The following is a 25,377-nucleotide window of genomic DNA, read 5'->3' on the forward strand; positions in this document are numbered from 1 at the left end:
AAACAAAATTCATTCAAATTTGTCTGACCTATGTCCAGGTTTTTTAAAACCGCTCTTGCCCTTTCCCACTCCCCTTCAGCACACTGAGCACAGGGCTTGAGGTGCCATGTAGCCCCACTCACTCCCACCTTCCTCCACTAGGAAGGACCCTCCATACTATTACCAGGGAGTCGATGGTTGTCTTAGGGTGCTCCTGGGAAGTGTTGAGCTCAGTCCCCCACAGGCCCCAGTGTCCTACAGCAGCTTTCCTGCCTCTCCCACTTTCTAGTCTAGGGAGTGTCCAAACAGCTAGTGCCAGATTTTAACTTCACAAGCACTCCAACAGTAAGAAGGGATGCCTCTGTTCTTTATAAATTACCTGGTGTCAGGTTTTCTTCTATAACAACTGAGGACAGAGATCCATGGGCTTGTGAGAGTGGTGCTTAATGCAGCATTTTTATTGGTATTCTTTATCAAGTCTTCATTACAAATTATGGGCTTTTTCTTTCAAATGAACTCTTTAATCATCTCTGTCATGTTTCTGTCTTAATTCTCATAGCTACTCCAGGATAAGATGGGAGCTAGCACATTGATGTGGGACAGCGCATATACTTTCTACATACTAATATTTCCCTACGAGGAATCTACTTGTTTCTTTTGTAGTAAAGCCTCCCAGGTTCCTTTGCCCATCTGAGGGGCTTTCCATTAGGATTACTCTCATTGCCACCTCCTCTACAATTTTTTCTTCTACTTTATAGTGAATGACAAACAAAAAGCCTACTACATTTCATTTCTCCAGCATCTACCCTCTAATTTAGATCAGTTCTAACAGATTTTCCTTGAGTTCTTCAGGGAGTTTTAGATAGAGAGTCTTGTTATCCATAATTTAAAACACCATTTCTGTTGATGAACTGTACCTCTGCTGTGTTCTCCTGACCAAGGTAAAATAATGTATCTGAATGTCAGCATCTCACCGCATCCTAAAGGTTCTTAAACCTTTTTTCAGTTTTAAATATAATTATATAATGTTAGTTTTTTGGTTTATAGTAGCTTTTTTTAAAAGATAAGAGGATGGTCCTGGGGCTAGAGAGACAGCTCAGTTGGTAAAGTGCTTATCTTGCAAAAGGGGAGATTGACTTCTATCTTCAGAATCCATATAACCAAAAGCCAAGAAGGATGGAATAGATACCTGAGGAGATAGCTGAGGAGACAGAGATGGCAGAGCCCTGGGACGTGGTGGTCAGGCAGCCCAGCTTACGTGGAGTCTGCCAGGCTGGTGAGAGACCTGGTTTAAAAGGCAAAATAGGCTCTGACTGATGGCTCAGCAAGTAAGAGCACCAGCTGCACTTGTAGAGGACACAGGTTAAGTTCCCAACACCCACAGGGTAGGACTGAACTATCCACAACTGTAATTCCTGGGGACCTGAGCCTGTCTTTTGACCACCACAGGCACACACTTGGTGCATGTACATATATGCAGGCAAATATGCACATACATAAAATAAAGATAAATAAACCTTAAAAAGTTAAAAAAAAAGAAAGATGGTGTTTTAGGTTTTAATGTTGTGAACAGACACCGTAACCAAGGCAAGTCGTGTAAAGGACATTTACTTGGGGCAGGCTTACAGGTTCAGAGGTTCTTTCCAGTATCATCATGGTGGGAACATGGAAGCATACAGGAGGAGCTGAGAGTTCTACACCTTCGTCTGAAGGCTTCCAGGCAGCTAGGACTAGGTTATTAAACCCACAGTGACACATGTCGTCCAACAAGGACACACATCCTAAGAGTGCCACTCCCTTGGCCAAGCATATGCAAACCATCCCAGATGCTCACCTGAGGAATGATTCCTAAGGCTGTCCTGAGGCTTCTATCCTTGGAAACTCTCTCTCTCTCTCTCTCTCTCTCTCACACACACACATACACACACACACACACACACACACACACACACACACACACACCCTTGCCAATGAAATTTTTAGTCAAATTCAGTGTCCATTTTAGGTTAACACAAAAATAGCATGCATTTTGCAGACACAAATTACCACCATTTTCAGCTTATTTTTATTTATTGATGTGTTTTAGTTGTTTCTCCTTTTAAAAAATCTTAAATTTTTTGAAATATAAACCATTTCAACTTTCAAGAAAAATGGGACCACCAAAACAAGACAAAGCAAAAAAAAACCAAATAAAGCACAAAAACAAACAAAACCCAAATTAAAACAAAATCAAGAAATATAAAGAAATCAGAAGTGGAACTAAGGACACTGAGATAAAAACGCTACGGTCTTTCAAGGAGAGTGATGCCTCATGTGGCAGAACAAGAGAGGATCAGGAAAGTCAGGCCCAGATCATGCTGGAAGCTCACCTTGTGAGAAGGGTGAGCAACAGGCTTTCTCAACAGGCCTGTATCTCTCTTCCCTACAGGGCTAGGCAAAACTGCAGGCTCTCTTCACAGTCTGAAATCCGCTCAAACAGGCAACAGGAATAGACCCTGGTTGTTTCCAGTTCACATGTCATTTCACAGATAGCATAAAGTGAAGTAAGTGCTAATAAAAAGCCCAGAATAACATGTTACTTTCCTCTATTTATAATGGAGATAGGCTAGATATAATGTCCTTTTAAACTGTCACATTTCTCTTCACAATCCAGTCTCATGAGGATAAACATTTTCTTCTAATTTCAGAAGCCCTCCATAATATTACCCTTGCAAACATGAGCAAACAAACCAGAGAGCTGAAAGTTTATGACCCATATAGAACATGTAGAATAGCTGGCTTTTCTGCCAGATATGCCCCAGTGTCTCCTAGTCTGTGTACAACCTGATGAAGATCATTCCCTACTCACCAGCACTTCACAGCCAACCAAGAACTCGCTCTTACAGCTCCTTGCCCAATTAGCAAATCAGGGGAGAAGAGGACGAAGAGGAGGAAAAGAAAAGGGGAAGATGATCTCATGTTCCAAATGTCGAAGGTAAGGAGGGAGACAGGCTAAACACATTGACAGAAATCTACATGCCTACTCAAGGATTTGGACTCTGAATGACAAAATAAATGCTGGAATAAATTCCCCTAACTTGTAATGATACCATTATAAATCCTGCCATTGCATAATTATGGTAAAGAAACATCTCAACACTTTGACATTTTTTGGTTATGGATCAGACAGGCTACATATATTTTCTCAGGCCACATTTGAATCAGTATTTACTTTGTATTTTCTTTTTACTTTAAAAGTTGAAGTTTAATAAGAAAGTCAAGTACAATACAAAAACTCTAGGCAGAATCAAGATCGGAGAAGCTCAGCTTTCTAAGGGCTAAGGGCACACAGGCTAGTGTTTCGAGGGAAAATGTCTTTAACAGCTTTAATTGCTAAAATCTAATTTTCTTGTCCTTTCTTCAACTAGAATGTTGTGACTAAGAGTGAAAGTGATGGATTGTAGCTCTCAACGTTCACACACACCAGTGGCCCAGAGTTAAGTGTGTGTTCTAATTGCCGGGCATACCGAAGAGCACTCTCCATGCTCAGTGTGTTGTTTTCCTTGCTAAAGCACAAGTGTCTAGGTGACAAGTGGAGCAAGGTGCTCCACTCAGCACCACTGGGGCATTTCAATAAACAGTGCCCCGAAAGACAAAGTCTGGAAGGGATCGTCATTTTCATGGTGTGGTGTCAGTTTCTTCCTCATTAATTTTTCTAAATAGAACTTGTTATTTGATCTGATTGCAAGTGGTTACCGAGATAAACACGGCAAAAATGAAGGCAGTGTGGAGGCTTTCACCACAAGTGTGTCCCTCTGTCCTTCAGAAGCCACCCTGGACTGATACACAGAAAATTATGTGAGGCAGTGGGAACATCCATTCGCTAGCATGAGTGTAGTGTAGTGGGGTCCCAGGCCTTGCAGCTTGCTGATGAAAGAGAAATGCATTATACTCAAACCTCAACTCCCATCTTTCTGCAACCTTTAATATTGTCACATTAAATAAATAAAAAACAAAAACAAAAAACCTCGTGCATTTGCCCAATTCCCAGGAAAGATGAGACGGGGCAGTAGTCTGGCTATAATTTGCTGTAGTTTTCTACTTCAGTAAGAAAAATGCAGAACAGCCTTTTTACATAAGGACAGAAAATATTCCAAGACATCATTTCTTCATCAGAGCAGAACTCTGGTGCTCTTGGCTCTGATGGGCATCTGGGCGTCGCACACAAAGGAAAAGCTGTACTTCCATCCTAGTTAGCAGCAGTGACTGCTCTGGCCTGGGCCAGCCCCACTCTGTGTTCTGAGGTCTGGGTTAGGCGGGCAAAGGCCAAGGTGTCAGACATTGATACATGCAGAGGAGTATATGGATGACTTCTAGAAACTTATTTATGCACAGAGAAGTGACCCTTAGGAAAAAAAGGCTTCTGGACCATGTGTCAGGGGCCACGATTCTGCTAGCAGCAGAACACTTATGGAAAGACTGGGATTCTTGAAGGCCTGCTTACAGGTTCATCAGCCTCGGACCTGGCTGACTCTGCCCTCATGCACTCAGGTGGGATTTCAATTGGCTATAGCTGAAATCATCCTCATTGTTGCATTACCAGGAAGAGGCTTGTTGAATGTTGGCTTGGCCCTGTTCCTGGCTCTACCCATCATTCTTAAAATTCCTCCTCACATCTGATAAACAGTCAAACACTAGAAGGTAATGTTCATGACTAGAATAGCCTTCTGTGAATCAAAGTTCTCTTGGTTCCCATGGTTTTTAGGGTCAGGTTCAAACCCCTCTGAATGACAGATACTTATAACTTCACACTTGCATCAGCTAGTGGATAAGGTATAGGGAGGGTGTTACAGGTTCAACAGGAAAGCAATTACTCAATTTGTATCAGAAATTAAGTTTTCGTTCATTATGTATTTGGAGAAAAATATTCTAAAAACCAACATCACTATCTATTTCCTATCTCTCTCTATTGAGAACTGACAGCTTCCTGAGGACTCAGCTCTGTAGCACTCCTGTGGGTTTACATATATTCCTCCTCCTGTAAGAAAAGCCTTCCAGCCACCTATGAAAACTCCAAGCAAATAAACACCTCTTCTCTCATGAAGGTTTTACTCCTCCTCCCTCCTCAGTTTTATTCTTTCCATTGGATTGACAAATATGTAACCCTGTCTCTGGGTACATATGATCACATCCAGGTTTGTAAGGATTCTCTGTGGCTTCTAAAGCAGAAAACTGAGGGAAATACATGCCTGTCTCTCAAAAAAGAGCCTCATGGAGAAGGCAGGTTGAAAAGAATACAGTTGTGCTTTTCTGTCCATAAAGGGAACTCATACTAACCCCATTAGAACCCACTGAGGATGCCCCAACCATACATAAATGATGCAGCATTTGGAAACAACCTGTGCATAGCGGCCCATATACTTGAAATGATTTCTAGATAGTCTACAGGAAAGAACACATTGTAAATGGTGCATTAACACCCATTGTTGTATTAGACAACAGTGAGAGGCCGAAAGTTTGTGCATGCTTGGTACAGACAAAATTTATTTTGCAAATAGTTTAAATCCAGAGATGGACAGTTCTGTGGATGCAAATTCCACACAGATGGAAAGCTGACTATAGTAAGTTTGAACAATATACAAAAGAAGAAACAGAATCATTGCACTAGCTCCCACTAAAGTAGAAACACCTTCCCCCACCCAATTAATTTTCAGTTTGTTTATGGAAAGAAAGACTAAGCCACTTGTAAAGAAAAATAATAAAACAGAACCCTACTGGTGTTTCAACTAAAGCAATGTTCACTATTTCATTTAAGCTCCAACAATGCAAACATTTATTATGTTTATAGATAGGGAACCAGAAGCTCAAAATAGTGGAAAATCATGCTGAGACACCCAACAAGTGGCTGAGCTGTGTTCCAAGTTCGGTCCTTCAGACCTCCAAATGCCACCATTCTCTTCACCTAACTCTCTGTAGTTCCCTGGGCATCCTGAGTGCCAGTTTAGTGAGTTACTCCACACAATGTCATCAAAGGTCCTCCCTGCATTAATAAACATAGATATTATTGATCTTGAGTGTTACAGACTTCAGTTAAATAACCTTGATAAAGTGTTCTGAGAATAGAAATAGATGTTATTTTAAGCCATACTATTAGAGTTAATATTTACCTCTTGACATCCCAATAAGTAGGAAGCAGAATAGTGTAGAGTGTGTGTGTGTGTGTGTGTGTGTGTGTGTGTGTGTGTGTGTGTGTACTTAAGCAACCTAAAAAAATGTTCACATATATTTGGTGTCTATAATTTAATGTTTGCTTTAGATCCAAATTATAATTGGCACTTCCAAACCAGATTTCCTAGAGAGACCTAAAATTAAAATCAAAGGAGAAATAATTTCTAGAAAATTAAATCTTTCTACTTATAAGCATTCCTTTGCTGCCTCTGGTTAGATTTTTAACTGGGCACTTCTTTGGTATCAGAATTTGTTAACAGTGAAACTGACCAAGATTTTCAAGGTCAATTATTCATACAGAACTGAGAAGAATTCAGAACTGTGAACTTAAGAGTTAGAAGGGAAAAAAAGCAAATAAACCAAGTGAAGATGAATTTGCATGTGAAACTAATTTGCCTTAGAAAAAGAAAAATAGGTGTCTCCTTCAGTACAAGAGTGCATTCAAATGTGCTTTTCATATTAGTAACATATTTAATATGGCACTGGGCAAAAGGCAATCCATTTTTAAAAAAGCAATTTTCCTCGTACCATGGGGTATTTTATCATTTGATGTCCAGCGTTTAATCAGAGTGCAGTCGTCCTTTTATATTTTATGAGCAGAAAACAAGTCATTCAGGCATGTTGCACTTCACAGAAGTGAAAACACTTTGCAAGCCTTGAAAGATGCCTAGAATAGCCCTTCAGGGTGATGGTGAGGAAAAGGGAGGTAAATATGAAACTATCAAAATATTAGAAACATTGTTCTATATCACAAATAGGCATTATTTTAAAAACATAACAAATTTAAAAATCATAGAGAAGCTGTCAGTCTCAGCTCATCTTCTCACTTTCTGATGTTTAAGAAAATTCCAGACATTCCTGCAGAGAGAGACTATCTGCTTCACCTACAGTTGCAGTATGCAACATATTATAAAAGCTCAGTAGACTTTTACTGAGTGAACGGATATAAATCCGTATCTTAGGTGAAAGGACAGTTCTACCAGTCTGCCACTCAAACCCAGCCGGGGTGCAGAGGCAGCTCCAGTACCTGGTGTGTGAGCTGTACAGAACGCCAAGGACATCTCTTCATTACCTGCAGTACATGCTGTGTGAGCTGTACAGAATGCCAAGGACATTTCTTTATTAGAAGGTGGGAGACGTACAGCTGCACCCCTGTGCCAGGTCCTCGGGCTGGATGCCTTCATCTTTACCCTATTATATCAGTCCCAGGAGAGGGAAACCATCATTTTCCCAAATGCAATGGCAAGACCTCAAAGAGCTATCAGAGCAAATTTACATTGCCAAAGGTTAGAACCTGTGACCTCTTCCAAATCAACCCCAGCTACCAATACAAAGCAAAGACTTCCTAGATAGCTGTGACTTCGGACTCCTGTCACTTCAGTTCCTTTCCTTTACCAAGATGGCTGCAATGACCCAAGGACCATTTCAGAGCAGCTCCACAGTTACTCTACCCACAACATACGTTAAAATCCAACCATGCCTCCCTTGCCAGCCCCTTGAGTTGAGTATTTTCCTTCTAGCAGGCTCCTGACACACTGATGTTTCTGCACTTTCAGTTACAAAGTGAAGACACCTCTCAAATCTTCACCTCAAATGCTCCCATTAGAGCTCTTCTATCCTGTGGACCAGGAATGACTAACAGAGCCATTGATTCTGGTGAGTAGTCTGGTGAATATAGACACAAGGTACCAGATAGAACGCAGTATTTCTGTTGCTAACATCTCTTTCCCTGCTACCGTGCCCAATTTTGGAAAGACTATGACATCGGAGCAAAGGAGAAGATCAGAAAGCCATGCACAGAACATCACATCACAAGTGTCCTCTTCGGTTCCCTCAAGATGAGATCAAGAGGCCAATGTATTGGGAAGACAGAAAGGGCAGATGAAAAAGGAGCAATGGAGCTCAATAACTTGAACACAGAAATCCTGGTGTCTCTACATTTTCTAGAAATGGAGAAATTCAGATAGCCTTGTAAGTAAATGACTTTAAACAGTTCCCTCCATGAAACTGAGATAAACACAAAATTGTGATCAGATGGAGTACACGGGACTTATTTGATGTAGGACTCACATACTTAAGCCGAACAAACAGTAACCAATACCAAAGACAACAAGCTCCATTAGGGAAGGTAGAGACAACTCACATCAGGGATCCCTATGAACTGAACTCTCAACACTCAGTGAAGAGCATCAGTTAACAGATCCCCTGGTGTGCTGCTCCACTCTTCCTAATGCAACTCTACAGTGTTGAGGCCTCACAGGCAATGACCTTCCTCAGCAGGTCCATGCCAAGGTTGGCTTCTTTACCCAACTTGCAGTGGTTGAAAGATGGTTGGCTCCTGTGTGGTTCAACAACACAACTTGATAGGTTTTTCTTAATTCCTAAATTTTCTCAACAGTACCTGTCGTTTTCTCCACCATGTAAATAAAACATAATTCCCTTTTCAATTTAATCATCAGGTCCCTTCCTGTTAATCACTCTACCTCATTATTTTTAACTTCTCTAAACAGGTGGTTACATTATCTGTGCTTTTCGACATAGAACCACATACCACTTGAGCATTTTCCTGATGTAAACAGTCTTCTCTGGGACTTGTGCTACTAAGTCTAAGAGAAAGGATGTATATGTGTGTGCCAGTTCCACAGATGTAGAAGTGAGAATCAATTGCTCTAAGGAGACTTGACATTGGCAAGGACAATGGAAGAAGATTAAGTCATATCTACCTTCACATAGAAGGTAGGCTGTACCAATGAATGAACAGATAGGGACATTAGAATCTCTTTTTCTGGGTGTCCTCTCATAAATTCTGCAATGTGAGTATGAAAAGAGCCCAAGGCATATCTCTGGCCAATTTTTCATTTTCAGCTACTCGTTTCCTTCCATAATTCTTTCTTTATAGAGTAAATATTCCCCACAACTGCAACACTGGTAGCAAGAGAATTTCATTAAAGTATTCAATTTTTCTTTATAGAGAAAAATTGTTTCAAAAGAAAGTAAAGGAAATGTTCTATAAGAGGACTAGAAACTAGAATAAAAGAGAAACCCACAGATTTTTTACCTAACCAACAGTGAGTTGTATGTAATATGTACCCATTTTTATAATATTGGAAACTGCCACAATACCTGTCAAGTTCTCTTTTCCTGTAGTCTTTAATGTTTCTATATGTAGCAGACATGTAGAAACACATACGCAGAAAACCTGAGCTAGAGAATGGACCCTAATGAAGGGATGTAAAAGTGACAGAGCTTTGGATTTGATACAGAAGTAGGGGCTCAACCTTGGAAGTTGAAGGTCTACTTAACTCTACACCCACAGGGCATATACATGAGTACTCACGCAGCTCGCCCACTTTCAGGATCTCACACAGCATCTTGGTCAGTTCTATACTGCTGCGTCCAAAAGGACATTCATGCTTATCTTCTCGGCTGCTGTTCTCAAGCACAATCTGTGGAGAGAAGAGGGATTGGTCAGAAAAGAAACTGTGGCCAAACACATAAGACTCTAGGCTCACTCCAATTAAGGTACCAGGTGAATCACCTCAGCCTATGGGTGATCCCCCACCTATGACTGTTGCAGGTAGCACTAAATAGAACATCAAGAATACAGCACCTGAAACTTTGATACTTTTCAAACCTCCTATGGCTCCTTGGCCTTTGGGAAAATATTTTTGCTTGGCTTGTTGGTTTTCATCTACATATAGGGACCTGTGAAGCATTTTTAAAGACAAAACAATACATATTTATTACTTAAGTGACAAGTCTTCATCCTTGTCTACCACATCATCCCTTGTGCTCAGAAACAGCAACTGTGTGCAACTTCGACACCTCCATGGCTTATTTCTTGCTAAAAGTTCCTTATTTTTGCATGATCTCACTGAACCGTGCCTGGGGACCATATCAATTAGACTAACTGGAGTACTTCACTGAGACTTCCTCAACTAAATGAATGGTTTGCTTTTCTCACCAACCTCATCAGAATATAAACCACCTCAGCTCAGCAATGCACTACTCTGGGTGTCTTGGCAAAGGCATTTCCAGAAATAATTACATCACAAGGCTCCTGACTATTCAGTGGATAGATTTGTTGAAGCCACAAAGGTACAGCAGCTTTAAAGGTATTGAAATGGAGGAGGTGTGGCCTATCTAGCTAGATGACGTAAGATCCTGGGGGTGTAGAAGTGGGTGATATCTTCCCTTGGATGCTTTCTGGTTTTTTACCTCCTCTCTTTGTCTGCTATGATGTGACCCAGTTTTTTGTTTTTTTTTTTTGTTTTTGCCACGCCTTCTGACCCCATGCTAGCCTGATACCTGTATAGTCATGAGCCAGATTAAAAAGCAATCTTTCCCTCAGTTCTTTCAGCCATACTGTACATCACAGTGACAAGAACAGTAACTAATGTAATAGGGAAAACAGTCCTACCTACCAGTGCTGACAGCATCCACTGGGTATGGCATTACATGGATGCTGGTGACAGAAAATAAACATAAGGGAATATCTATGAGTCCCAGGTCTCCTATTCTTTGTGTAGAGGATTCTTCCCTGTAGTCAAAGTTTGGCCTCTCAGTCTATCTTCTGAAAATTCTGCTTTTCATAAGATATTCTCCTGTCTACTATAGCTAGCTTAAAATGATCTCACTACGTAAACCTAAGGGAACTATTTTTCACATAGATAGAACAAAAACAGAGCACACAGCTCTCCAAAGAAAATGAAGGCCAAAGTTGTATGTCAACAAAAGCAATAATATTTGAGGAGGCTGCTTACTAGATATAGCTTGTCAGGAGCCATAATAGGACAAGCTGAATACTAGCTGGTGATCTTCCTGAGATGGTCTGCTTTAGATTATTATATAATCCGCGGAAGATTCACTCTTTTAAGACAGGGCCATAAGAGAATTCATTTTAGAAAAGATTCCTGCTATTGATATGCTTTTCTTGTTATTATTAATCATATATAACAATCACTAGGTAATAGGCCACCCCTTTGGAGAAGATCTCTGCAGATCTATGAAGATGTACTTTCTTGTAGTGATGTTATATAGACAAATAGATAACTTCTTAAGTTTTAATGATGATCTTATAAGAATTCCCCAAATTATACCTGTAATTTTTAAGAGCTTTTTTAGTGGGACTGCTATTAAATCCTTTTCTGATAGTCAAAAGTGCAATGAGAATTCTGTTAGTCTCCCATGTTAACTGCTCTGAAACAGTAACCAGACTTTCTCCTACTCAAAGCATATTCCAAGAGGTTGTAATACAATTTACCAAAAGTCATAAAAAGGGAACTGATGATTTATTATAGGTGCTAGGACTGGAGATAAAATATTGACAGGGTTTATCTATACAAAACTTCACTAATAACTTATGGTTTTCAATTTACAATGAACCTATGGAGCTGCTGCAGGTGATGGAATATTTAGTCAGATAATCACTCCTAATGGATATGCATGTATGTTGTAAACTCCTATTTCAATTTATGATTTGATTTTGTGTGTGAATTGTTAATGATATTTTAACATGTGATCATGTATTCTGAAAGATGTTTAAGTGCTGAGGACAAAGAAGAGTCAGAACTGAGCTGAGAAGACTTGAGCTGTGAGAGGAAACTGAGCTGAGGAGAAGGTTTTAAACAGAACAAAAATCATGTAAATTCTGACTTTATGCATATTTGCTTATGTAAAAGTTTTTCCTTCTGTGAATGTTATTCTCTTCTCCTGGTTCAATAGAAGTTTATTGCTAAAAACTTCCCCTAGCCCAACAAGCAAAAGGCATCTGGACAAAAGGGAAAAGACTCTAGCAATTAACCCTTTACTTAATCTCTTGCTGTTTTAGGATGGGGTGCTAAGTGCCAGAGACTGCAGTTTCTGACCTCAGAGGAACACAGAAGGCAGGTCAGCTACAGTAGCATAGTAACTTAAATAAGTAAACTTTTTACTATTATACAGCAATCCTAAATATCTTGTCAGACCAAGTCTTATCCCCTGCTGCTCTTCCCCCTCCACTGACCGAGAAGAAATAAACCCCCACCCACCTGGGCTGAAACTTCCTCTGTAAGCCAAAGCTGCTATCCCCTTAGCTGCTCGGACACTCAGATGCTGGCCTCTCAGATGCACTGCTGTTCAGTGCGTGTTTTAGTTCCTCCTTTGTTATATTTTGGAGACAGTCTGAGCATTCCTTCAGGTTGTGCAGAAATTTAATCCCCACTGTGAGGAGTTAAGACTGGTGTTTAGGAGAGGAGACAGTGATAGGTGATCTAGACCAGATCAGACTGTTACTGAATACTGATGGTTCTATAAGGGAGGTGGGGAGAATAGACAGGAAGAAGAGGAACAGACAGACAGAAAAAATAGACACCAGAGGGATATGTGTGCATGTGTGCACACATGCATAAAAAGTCCATCACCATATGTAGGGCCTTGTAGTCCCAGAACTGTGAGCCAAAATGAACCTGGTTTCTTTATAAAGTTATTCATCCTCAGATATTTGGTTATCATAGCCACAAAGCAGGCTAATATATCTCTCTAGACCATAAGCTTGTTAGTGGAAGGGGTGGTATTTATTCACTTAACCAACCATATTAATTGAGCACCTATTAGCTGCCAGGGTAAACTTCTCCAAGTAAGGAACAAGGTACACATGGTTCCTGATTTCACAGTACATTGATTCTGATGAAGAGAAGGATGAAAAGTTAATATAGTTTCAATCCATCATGCATGCTACAAAGAGACAGAAGGCCTGTGAGTCTGTGTCTCAGAAGGTTGAGGATGTTTCCTTGGTTGTCAAGAGTCAGTGGAAGATCAAGAACCTGCTGGATCTGGGTCTGTGAGCAGGAAAACATGCCAGGTAGAGAGATTCAGGTCACAGCCCCTTGGGCAAGACTGTGTACATTAGAACGCCAACACATTGCCTAGTCTACAGAGTGGAGGGATCTGGACCTGATGGCCAGCATCTGGAGCCCAGAACCCAAGAAGGCCATGAAAGCTGAGTGGCCATGGAAACCCAGATGTCAGGAGAGGAATAGGCAAGAGAATGAAGGTGACAAGGCAGGACATTCAGGAAAGAGATCGAAACTGGCTTATCTGCACACAAGGCCACTGCAGAGTGCAGTGATCAGACCCTTGAGAGCTCATGCCTAGCTCCCCTTCCCCACTTTCTTTAACAGAATTCATTCTGGTTCAAAGCAAGAATTCCAGTTTGGAAAAGCAGGCACAGAGAACCACCGCATTCCCATAGATCAGAAAAAAAATCATTATTTCTCCTTTAAAAAAATGTATCTGAGGCAGCAGATCAGGGAGAAGTGTGAATCTCTTTTTTGGTAATGAGGAAACAAACTGAAGAAAACAGCAAGAAGACAGGACATAAAGCAAAGCCAGAGACAGGTAGCTCACATCTAGCTCCAGGCTCCGAGGGAGCGCATTCCCCTGTACTGCGTATTAACATTCTATTAACATTTCATGAGTGCATCAATATTTAATGAGGATGTGAACCGCATACACTAGGCAGAATTACTGCAGCCAATAAATGTCCAGGAAACATTTCCAAGGCACAGTTTATTAGCAGGCACTAAATTAAGTAGTAATTTAAGTAATCAATATGTAAATCGCCTGGAGAAGCCCTTCTCTTTATTTTTAATACTACATCTATCTTCTCACATTTACCTGCCCAAAGAAAAGCAAACCTTCCTTCCTGATTCTCTTAGTCACCGCAGACACCGTATTTAAAGTTCCCTATTTACGTATTAAGGTGAGAGATTTTACAGGAGTAATTTAGAAATTATTATTACAACTATTACTAACAAGGTTTTACTACAGTGAGAGATGCTCAAACTGACAGCAGCTTTTGGTTTTTTTTTTAAACACTTACATAAGTATATTCAACTTCAGTATTTTGAAATAAGTCATGCCTAACTGAGCCGTTAGAAAGTTCCAGCACATACTTTTTAATCTTTATTTTCTCTTTTACTGTTACATTATACTCTGAGACACTGTCTTAGCTCGGGTTCCTCTTGCTGATGAAGCAGCACAGGGAAGAAAGAGTTTATTTTCCTTTCTGCAGTTCATCATCACAGACAGATAAGATAGCAACTCAAAACAGGGCAGGAGCCTGGAAGCAGGAGCTAATGAAGAGGCCACGAAGGGATGCAGCCTACTGGTTTGTTCCTCCTGGTTAGTTTCTTATAGCTGGAAGCCCATCCACCCAGGTAGGGCCCTACACACAATAGGCTGAGCTTTGTATCACTCACTAAGGTTGTGTCAGCAGGATTGGTGGCACACACCTTTGATCCCAACACTTGACAGGCAAAGGAGGGCCAATGTCTGTGTTCAAGGTTAGCCTTATCTACAGAAGGAAATTCCAGCCTGGGCTACACAAAGAATCCCTGTGTCCAAAAACAAAACTTAAACTCCTGCTGGAGTCTTAGGGAGGCGCTATCACAGATGAAGTTCCTTTCTCTCAGACAGTTCTAGCTTTTGGCAAGTTGACTTAAATCTAGTCAGCACAGACAAAAACCAAAATTAAAGTCTAAATATTTTTATTTATTTTAGTTTTAATTAGATGGGGTTGGGGATAACATATGTGCACATAAACACAATGCTGGTGGAGGCCAGAAGGGAGTACTGGATTCCCTAGAGCTGGAGTTGTAGCAAGCTGTGAGGCATGTAGTGTGGGTGCTGGGAACAGAACTCAGGTCCTCTGCAAGAGCAGTACTAGCGACTAATGAATGAAATCTTCAAATTACTACTATCACCCATCTTACAATGAGTCATGGACCAAAAGAAGTTTGTTTTACAAAATAAGAACACTGTATACCTATGTAAACCTGAACTCTATATATTTTGTAGTTTACAACTGTCTTTACCTGCTGTTTATCAACCGATCCCCAACATGTCCACTGGATTAAGAAGGAAAATATTAGCTACTATTATCCTCTCAAGACTGTTGGGAATAAAAGGAAGAGATGAATTCTCAGATCATAGCTAGCCTTGGTCCTGCTTGGAATTCAATTTTTAAAGTGTTATCTGGGTGTGGTAGTACAAGCTACCTGTAATCCCAGCACTCAGCAGCCTTAGGCAGGAGTATTTTGAGTTCAAAGACTGCCTGGGCTACACAGTTAGACACTATCTCAAACAAACATTTATTTTTCTTTTTAATCTTCCATTCCCAAACTCTCCCAGCCCATGAGAGTATGACCTAACTTCATATACCTGGCATGAACATCAGTGAACTTAGCCCATTTAGACAAAGGGAAGTTTCATGGGTTGGCTTGTTTGTTTTTCTGTGTCTTAGTAAAGTAGGTTCAGAAGCCCCAGATGCCCTAAAATAGATACTTTTCACTAAGCTCCCTCATTCACTAAAGATGAGTATCTGTTCTTCAGGGTCTGCAATCGAAGGTGCTGAGGCATCTCCACACATTTCCATATATCCCACCTCCCGGAGGCACGCATGCTCGGAACACCTGCCTTCTCAGCTGTTGCAGATCTAGGACCCAGTTGACTTGGGCCCGACTAACGGTACTACGTGCTCTGTACCATGGCTGTGAATACCTGACTCACAGGACTGCCCATGCATGTTCTCTGTGTCCAGAATCCATTTGCTGATGAACAAACACTTAGGGTGTTGCCTCTGATACATATGCTTCCACTCTCTGTAGAAGTTCTATCCACTGGGCCAAGGACAATCTATTCTGTGATTCTTGTGGCCAACCCTGGATTGAAACCTGTGTGTACCACAAGAAGACCTACAGAGTCAACTAATGTGGGCCCATGGGGGCTTGTGGAGACTGAGCCACCAAAGAGCATGCAGGGGCTATACCTATGCAGCCTTCATGTTTGTAGCAGATTACAGCTTGGCCTTCATTTGTGTCCCCAAACAAATGGAGTGGGGGCTGTCTCTGACTCTGTTGCCTGCCATTGGATCCCCTTTTCCTAACTAGACTACTTGTTTGGGCCTCAGTGGGAGAAGATATGCTGGGATTTAATCTCCCAAGGTGCAGTTCTACTCAATGGGGTCTTCTTATTCTCTAAGGAGAAGGGGAGGGGGTATTAGAGGAGCGAATTTGTAAGGGTGGGGCTGGGAGGAGAGAAGGGAGGGGTCATTATTGGGGTTTAAAGTGAATAAATTAATGAAGAAAAATAGATCACATTATTTCTATTTTAGTGGAGTTTGAGGGGGTATTCCCAAGGTCATGACATTGGTAGATAGTCAAAAGTGGCTGTGAATTCATGTCTCATGTAATTGGTTCTAAATTTGGTCCTCTTTGTAGGGAATCTTTTACAGAGTATAAAACAGACTAAGTTAAAACATTTGAAATAGTCATTATTTGTAAAAATTCACTCTGAATTCAGAATATGCATTTACCTCTCTTTGTTGTCTGTTGGCTATTTATTATTTACTTATTTATTTAATTAATTTAATTTATTTATTTACATTTCAAATGTTATCCCCTTCCTGGTTTCCCCTCTGAAAACCCCATTCCACCCCCTCCTTCTGCTTCCATGAGGGTGCCCCCTCACCCACTCACCCACTCCTGCCCCACCACCCTAGCATTCCCCTACCCTAGGGCATCAAGCCTTCACAGGACCAAGGGCCTCTCCTCCCACTGATGCCAGACAAGTCCATTCTCTACTACATATGCAGCTGGAGCCATGGGTCCCTCCATGTGTATTCTTTGATTGGTAGTTTAATCCCTGGGATCTCTGGGGGGGGTGGTTTTTCTTCTTATGGGGTTGCAAACCCCTTCAGAGGGGTCTGTTGGCTTTTTAATGATAACTGCTCCTTGTCCTAACAGTTCGTTCCACTGTGGAATAAGTGTCATATTGTTGTAGAATATGTGTTATCTTCATTGATTTCAGATGGATTGTTTGAATGTCTTATCAAGGATAGAAAAGTTGAATGCTTTGAAACTTACATAGTCTGGGTAATAAACAATCCTTTCATGTTTAAAAAAAAAAGAAACCCGTGTGTAATATCCTACATGTCATCATGGGAGGCTTTTCTTCCACTCTCAATCTTCCTGCTTTAACTCTGAGGTATGAGGAGCTCAGTGATGTCCTCACTGTCTTCAAGATGTTCAGATATCCCACAACACCCATTTTATGAGACTGCCATGCTAGGAAAGGCATGTTATGGAAGCAACGCACCTAAAACAAGTTTTGCAGAGTCGGGGTTCATTCTCTATTCTACCCCCCACTTCTTATTCCTCTGTGGCTGTTGGTCAACATTTCATGCAAAACTTTTACTAGGAACTAAACTAAAATCATGACTGTAAAAGATTACCTCTCTGGAGACACACCTCTGGGGGACACATGAAAGCAAGCCAGAAGCCTTCATGGGTTTTTAGTGTAAGAGTCTGGGGATCTAAGTGCTCTGACCAACTTACACTGGAAGCACAAATCAGGAAGTCCTATGCTCATTTAAGCAGAAACCCACCCCAGAAATACAAGGAACTAGCACAAAGATGAGCAAGGAACCCCAGGGCAACCCCCCTCATGACATCCTGTTTATTGCATCAAATCATGCAGAGCCACCACAGAGCATTCACACTTAGAACCCTTGATGACATTAAAAGAGCTGTAAAGCTCACCTTCTACCTAGATAGGGAAATGACCAAGAAGTAAATGGAAATGCTGATCTGTAGCAATCAGCTTTCATACACACCAACGCAAGCGCCATTGCATTAATGACAGCAGACACCGCAAACAGTGTTATATTATGTCTCCAATCCCAGGTTTCTACGAGAGCAAAGGGGAAGCAACTCTGCCTACTCTTGAAAAGACCGGCAGCCAGGCAAGAATCATTCTTCTTCCTGTCTCCAGTGAAATGATAATTGGTCCTCAGAAAGCCAGGGACAATTACTCACAAGAGCACTAGGACACTTCAATAAGGTGGTACAAGAGGCTAATTGTGATCATGAATCTTAAGCAAGTCCATGGGATCAAACAAACCACCAAAGTCCCGAAAGAGTAATTTTTAAGTGGGCAAAACAAGAGCTCTGCAATTATGGAAGGTATTCCATGCAAGCCAGCAGATCACAGCAATCAAGGGCTGCCAGCCCACTACACTCACATGCCCACCAGATCTACTGGTGAGGGAGTGTGGCTCCAAAGAAAATACACCTAAAAGAAAAAAGCCTTCTGAATGTCGCCGAGACTGCAGCAAAAGCTAAGTAGCGACCATAGAGCTTATCTCTCAGGCCTTGTTCTAATGCTTTGCTCTGATCGCCTTCTTTCACTCACAGGATGCATAACTGAAGTGCAACACCATTGTCACGTGACAGATAGGGACACATGCAAAGAGATGCTGTTCAAGTTTTCCAAGGTCATACAGTATAAAAATAAATAGGTCCAGTCAGGCACTTTGGTGATTTGACCTGAGAGGACACATTTTTTGCTAAGGAGTCCTACTAAAAGTGAAAGATTAAATACTAAACAACCTTGACCATGGGAGAGGGTTACCACACACAGCATTGTGGACCTAAATGTGTTCCCACTTGAGATAACTTTCTGGCACATTCTACATTGTGACTCATCTGTTTTCCCATGTACAAGTGGGTCAGAAATGTCTCCCACAAAAAGCTTGTAAAGATTAACTGGACGTAAAAATGGAAGCGAAGATCTTTATGCCCCAAAGACCTCAGACGGGATGGTGGAGATGGTGATGCCGTAATGCTGCAGCAACCAATGAAGCTCTTCTCCTGGGTTTGCATTCCTGAAACATTCTTATAGCTCAAGAGCAAAGTAGTCTGAAAAGACAACAGTAAGCGAGACACAAGCTGCCTGCTGTACCCAGCAGTAACCCAGGCTCGAGAGCAAAGCAAGGAGCTGGTGGCAGACACAGCCTCTGAGTTTGATGGTTCTCTTCAAATTTTTAGCATGACTTTGAAACAGCGGCACTGTGCCAGGAACTGCTGGTCGTCTGATTCAACATAGGTGCTGCATGGTACCCGTAAGATTTCACGCCACTGGTCTAGAATAAAACTCTGGAAAGTATGCAAGTCAGGAGGGCAAACAATAAGCTTTCTAAGGCACTTCGCAGGTAAAGGGAATAGTAGAAGAATAGTTAAGAAACCATTTTTAATAATATTTTAGCGGTGGAGTCTTAAAGACAAAAAAGCAAAAACAAATACTTCCCTGAGGAGCAGTTTGCTATTTAAAATTTACAAGCAGCCAAGCAAGGCTGAAAATCTATGGATACAGCCTACAAAGTTAGGAGCTGAAGAGCTGAAATTCAAAAGGTTAGAAACATCCAAGTTAAGTATGAGTATGACTGACAGCCAGGGTGGAGAGTCCCCAGTGCTGTGTGTCCAGGAAGTTTGGGAGCTCTATCTAAGGGCAAGAGAATGCTACAATCCAGGGAAAAGAGAAAGAGAAAAAGCAGAAAATACACACGGGTACTGAGATAAATAACAATGTGGACAAATGAGAAAAATGGAATAAAACCCAGTTAATGAGGTAAAATGCATTTCTAATACATTTAGGCAGTTGCACATACCAAGGCATAATAAAGGCCATAAATATAAAATGGCAAGGAATCGACTGGGTAATAGTGTAGTAATTAAAGTCTGGAGGTTCATAATAGACCTGGAATTGAACATTAATCAACTGAAAAGAAACGCTTTCTGCACTTTGGTATAGTGCAAAAATCGGACATGTGGAACACACGAAGCAATCACAACACTCATTGCTGGCCCTCCTCTGTGAATGAGGTGGAGGGAGGGGCTCAAGTAACAACAGGGATAATGGGATATGCGTGCTTGTGTGGCATCTGACCCCTCTTGAGGCCTGGCAAGCCACTGCTATCACTCCATCGGAGAGCTGGGCTAGGCCACTGCAATGTTGCTGTGCTCAGGGATGGGTACAGGTATACTGAGCACCTGCAGGCATCAGAATGGGTTTGCTTCTTTCAAACAGTGATTGACTTACTTGACCGTGCACTAGACTCCCCTGGAAGCACATGAAAACACCAACCGCAATGCCTTAGCTCCAGAACTGGGTTTCACTAATTCTGATGTGGACCTGGGAACCTGTAATCTTGACATATTCCCATGTGATATGATATGTGCTGTTTGTGTCTATATTTTGAGAATCTTTGGCTTAAAGCTATTTTTCATGGGGCTCGGACTTGGACTCAGTAGTAATGCATCACTGGCTCAGTGTGAATGAGGTCCTCAATTGGACCCTTGCACCACACATAGGAATAGGAAACAAACAAGGTGGACTACACCTATCCTCTTCCGTTTCCCTCACTAACAATATTCCTATTTTAAAAGACATTCAAAGCAAAGAGAACCAATGAACATACAATACATCTGCTTTTTTCTATAACTAATATTGAATATCCTTAAGGAGAGAAGAGCCCTAGAGAGATCATGTGAACTGGTGGCTGGGACTAGAGAGTATGGGGAATAGCAGCCACTCCTTAAGGCCATTTGGAGGCAGTGATAATGTCTTGGAATTAAACAATGAAGGTGAGTTTACAAATGTGTGACATGCTACTGAATAGTTCATTTTAAAAGGCCTAATTTTTGGCATGTGACTTTGACCTCAAATTTTAAAAATGTTACTACAAATCAAATGATTGACATGCACAAACTCCCACGTTTAGTTTCTTTGGTCCTTGGAACCAAGTCATTGGAACAAGATCTCCTTTCACAGACGAGGAAAACATTCCTTAGAACAAGCTACCTGCAGTTTAGGAGTGACCAGATGGGTGACCATAGGTGGCTGTTCAGATGAGTCCTACAGAAGTCCAAAAGGCAGGAACTGGGTGCTTAGGGTAGTGAAGGGCACATGTACTTGCTTGCCTCTGTTTTTGACAGCTCAAGTGTTGAATTCTTCCATAGGCATTCACTATCCCAGACCCATATTTTAAAAGTATTCTCAGATCACTCAGAGACCTTGTTAAAATACAGACTTGATTCAGCACTAGGCCCTGTGGTAGGCATTCCTACCAAACACTTAGGTGATACTGATGCTCAATGCTCAAGGACAAAGTTCTGAAATGCAAAGCAGTGTTCCCTCAGTCTAGCAGCTAAGTCCCAGATCCGCACACATCCTCCCACTTCCCCACCATTCACCACTCTTTGATCCATTCACCACTCCATTTGATCAGAAAAAGCATTTTAAAGGATTTATTTGTTTATTATGTGTACAGTGTTCTGCCTGCATATATGTCTGCATGACAGAAAAGGGTGTCAGCTCTCATAGATGGTTGTCAGCAACCATGTGATTGCTGGCATCTCAGGATCTCTGGAAAAGCAATCAGTGCTCTCAACCTCTGAGGCATCTCTCCTACTCACAAAAGGCATTGATATTGCAGAACAACATGCAGGCAAAAAAAGGAGACATGAATGATGAAAATAACAAGTTGAGGAATTGGCCGAGTTTGAAAATAAAAGTAAGACAGGATGGATTGATTTACTTCGTGGGCTTTGCTTTGACATACTTCCTTAGTTGTTTATGTTGCTTATAAGGCAAGGCAATACAACTTTTGTAGTAGAGGTGAAGTGATATGTGAGGACAGGCAGGCAAAGCTGCAGACAGAGGGGAACTCCAAGTTCAGTATCATAGGAGAAGAAAGGTTGCCAGTATCTCTCCTAAGTTATTTCTTTTCCATTCTGAGCCAAGGTGAGCAACAGTATGCAAGAAAGGCACATGACAAGTGGAGAAGTGAGGGCTGGATGAACGACAGCAGCTGAGGCCCTCTCCATATTGGCAAAATATCAGTAATTTCACAGTCACAGTGCAGAACTGTGACTTGTTCATACGACGTGACTGATTACAAATGCCTCTTGTGGTTGCCACCCGAAAGCAAAGAGCACAAGATGGCACAGTCAGGTTTGTTCCGCTGGTTGCTGTTAATGAAAAAGTAAACCTGGCATTTCTGAAACCCAGGTTCATATTGTGACCAGCGTGTTAACATTACAGAGCTCCTAAAGCTAAGCTACCCTCCAGTATACTGTCAGAAGTGTGCTCAGAGAGAGCTTGCTTTACTAAGTGAGGCTCTTGTGAGAAAATCAGCAGCGAGATGTGCTTCTAAAGTCAGCTCCCTTTTCAAATCCCAGCATCGAGGCTACATTCAGAAATCCACTCTGGCTCAGGAGATCTGAGGGCATGGGAATGGGAGAAGAAAGCATTATTTATTTTCTTCTGGACGAACAAGCTGGCCATTTCAGAAACACATTTTTGAGCAGAGTATGGTTTCTGGTTAGCACTTACAAGGTTATCTACAATAAAAAAGTCCCTGACTAAAACTCAGTTAAAAAGTTAATCTATAATCTCTTCAACCAGAAAGACTTAAAGTTAAGGACTGAGAAAAGGAAGTGTTTGTTCTTTGAGATCTAGCTTTTCACATGTTCCTCATCCCTTCACATCTTAGCCTAGTCAGTAGGAATGAAGCGTCTATATAGGCACAAGCTTGTCCTCTTCCTGTCCAACAGCACAAGTGATGCTATCTTCAGTAACGTGACATTATCACCAGGTGTGGACAGCAAACAACAGCCTTGGCAATGTCCTCTGATGTGTGCAGGGTTCTACTGAGACTTCTATGGCCAAAAGATCAAGAATATGTAACTCGTTCCCAGTCCTGGAAGTTTTAAGTTTGAAGTGATAGCATAAGATACCTACTAGGGGCACTGTCTCTCTCATTGTGGATTCCTTTTAGGTTCCTCCAATATAAGTATATATTTTAATATACATACATGTATATGTTTTGAGAAGCTTTACAGTAGTTGGTTTCCGTGTGGCTTTTCATCTTACCCTGTACAAGAATTTCTAAGCCTAGGTAATTCTGCTGAAGAAAGGATCCTGTCACAGTGGTCCATTCCTGTAGGAGCCAGGCTAGATATAGACCTTGCCTATAGAAATTACATTAGCTGTTCCCCCACACTTCCTATTAGATATAACTCATATGATAATTACTCAATAAATCTTTCCTTAATTCCTTCTTCTAAAGCTCTGTGGACCTTTACATTTCTTTTCCTAGAGTATTATTCACTCTTTTCCTAGAGTAGTACTTATATTTATGTTCCTAGAGTATTTTGCTTCCAGTTGGGATGAAGGCATATGTGTGAGTGTGGTGTGTGTGGTGTGTGTGATGTGTGTGATGTGTGGTGTGTGTGTGTGTGTGTGTGTGTGTGTGTGTGTGTGTGTGTGTCTTGGTTTTACTGGTGGTATCAGCCTTGACAGGGCCATCTTACCTGTGAATTTTTCATCCCAACCAAGTGCTGGGTATAGTAGGCACTTACCAATACAGTTAGTATACAAGTGGGTGATTGAGAAAATGTTTCTAGCTTCTGGTGGGCCTAGGTGTGCATGGAATCAGCAGCCCAGTCATTCACAAGGAACTTGGCCACACTTGACTTCTACATGCTCTCCCATAATTTGTCATTTCTTTATGTTCCCTTTATCTTAATCACAGACAGAGCCACCTTCCTGGCCTCTGTTGTCGACAGTCCCTCTTTACCTTTCAGCTATGGAATATGCCTAACCTCCAACCCCGTTTCTCATCACAAGGTGCCTCCAGGCCCTGGGATAACTCATTAGGGTATATATCCACAGACAGGATCCAGGTCCTGGAGGAAAACACTGTTGAACACCATTGGTGCTGACTGCCTGCGCCTACTGTGCCCTCAAGTGAGATGTGCTTGGGTAGAATAAGAAATACACAAGCAACTCTCACTTGACCAAAGCCTACCCTTCAAAGGCCTGTTCATGATATTGCACTCAACCTCCTTTATGTATTGTGAAGAAATAAATATTTATATAAGGCTGGAATGTGTGGAAATGTCCTACTTGTGAGTTTCTGGAAAACACTTGGCCAATGTTTGCTATAAATGGTTCCTGTAAATGCTGAGTGGGAAACAAAACAAACCATGATGGGAGTCAGCCTCCACAGCAAAGGAGGTGTCCCCAACACCTTCCTCCCACCTGTGTGCTTCACAGCAGCACCCAACCACCCACAAAGGATAGCATGGGAAACACTGTGAGGTTGGGGTAAATCACAATCCATGAAGAGATGCTTGGACATTGATACCTAGCCAGAAGTGAAGAAAGTAAAACCCACTTGCTTCCTATAAACCGATACCCCATGGACTCTCCTGTCCCTTCCCATTCACTGGAGGGTACTTAGGTACCATGGCCCTTGTTCTAGCTAAAACTCACCCTGCAACCATACCTGAAGACTGACCTGGGTGAAGAATGGAGGCTCTCAAGAAATCCCAAAATATCTGGGTGAGCAGGGAGATTTCTCGTAATTCCTCTATAAAGGATGAGAACCTTGGATGACAAATGTGGAAAGAAAGAAAGTGCTACATGCCAAAGCAATTGATATGCGTGTCTTTCCTAGGAAGCAACTTGAGCTACTCAAATAACCTCAGGAAAGAACCCAATATGTTCAATCTACACACACTGGTTTCAAAGAGAGGTGGTCTGCTCTTGGTTCCCCAGAAGTGCAGGTACTGAGATATTAGGGAAGACAAGTATCTCAGACTCATTTACCAAATATCTTTGCTTTTTTTCATCTCAGAGCCTTTCTTTAAAGACTTTATCCTACATCGAGGAAGAAGTAGGAGGAGGAGGAGGAAGAGAAAGAGGAAGGGGAAGGGGAAGAGGAAGAAGAAACAGAAAATGGAGGCCAAGTGCCAACTGTGTACCTATATATGCAGCACTGGATATGGGATTTGGTGTTTCCAATAGGCTTGTCAGAACCTGCTCCAGCCAACATTCCTCACAGGTGCACCTCACCAGAGCCTAATAGTAACATGCTTCCATAGCATAATAGTTACATATTGCTTAATGCCTTGCCACTTGTCATGGTTTGAATATGCTTGGCCCAGGGCATGACACTATTTGGAGGTGTGTCCTTGTTAGAGTAGGTGTGTGACTGTGGGTGTGGGCTTTACTACTCTCACTATAGCTGCCTGGAGGTCAGTCTTCCAGTAGCAGCCTTCAGATGAAGATGTAGAACTCTCAGCTCTGTCTGCACCATGCCAGCCTAGGCATGTTGCCATGCTCCCGCCTTGATGATAATGGACTGAACCTCTGAACCTGTATGCCAGCCCCAATTAAATATTATCCTTTATTACAGAGTTATCTTGGTGGTGGTGTCTGTTTACAGCAGTAAAACCCTAAGACACTACTCAAACCTCAGACCTGTGATGGTCGGACCTGCTCATCAAGATGTATTCCTTTTTCTTG

The 25,377-nt window shown here is 41.6% G+C and overlaps 1 protein-coding gene across 9 annotated transcripts in view; it reads right to left on the reverse strand.

Annotated features, from left to right (window-relative positions):
• Elmo1 (engulfment and cell motility 1) overlaps nucleotides 1-25,377 on the reverse strand; it is a 536,338-nt gene that overhangs the window by 213,685 nt on the left and 297,276 nt on the right. For all 9 annotated transcript variants that reach the window (XR_010058900.1, NM_001395578.1, XM_063276615.1 and 6 more), the window contains one exon: nucleotides 9,524-9,632. Coding sequence is in view for 8 of the 9 variants with exons in the window: in NM_001395578.1 (NP_001382507.1) it covers nucleotides 9,524-9,632 (109 nt within the window). In the remaining variant the exon portion in view is untranslated. The remainder of the gene's footprint in view (nucleotides 1-9,523; nucleotides 9,633-25,377) is intronic.

This window comes from Rattus norvegicus, chromosome 17 (assembly GCF_036323735.1).
Source record: "Rattus norvegicus strain BN/NHsdMcwi chromosome 17, GRCr8, whole genome shotgun sequence".
Lineage (NCBI taxonomy): Eukaryota > Metazoa > Chordata > Mammalia > Rodentia > Muridae > Rattus > Rattus norvegicus.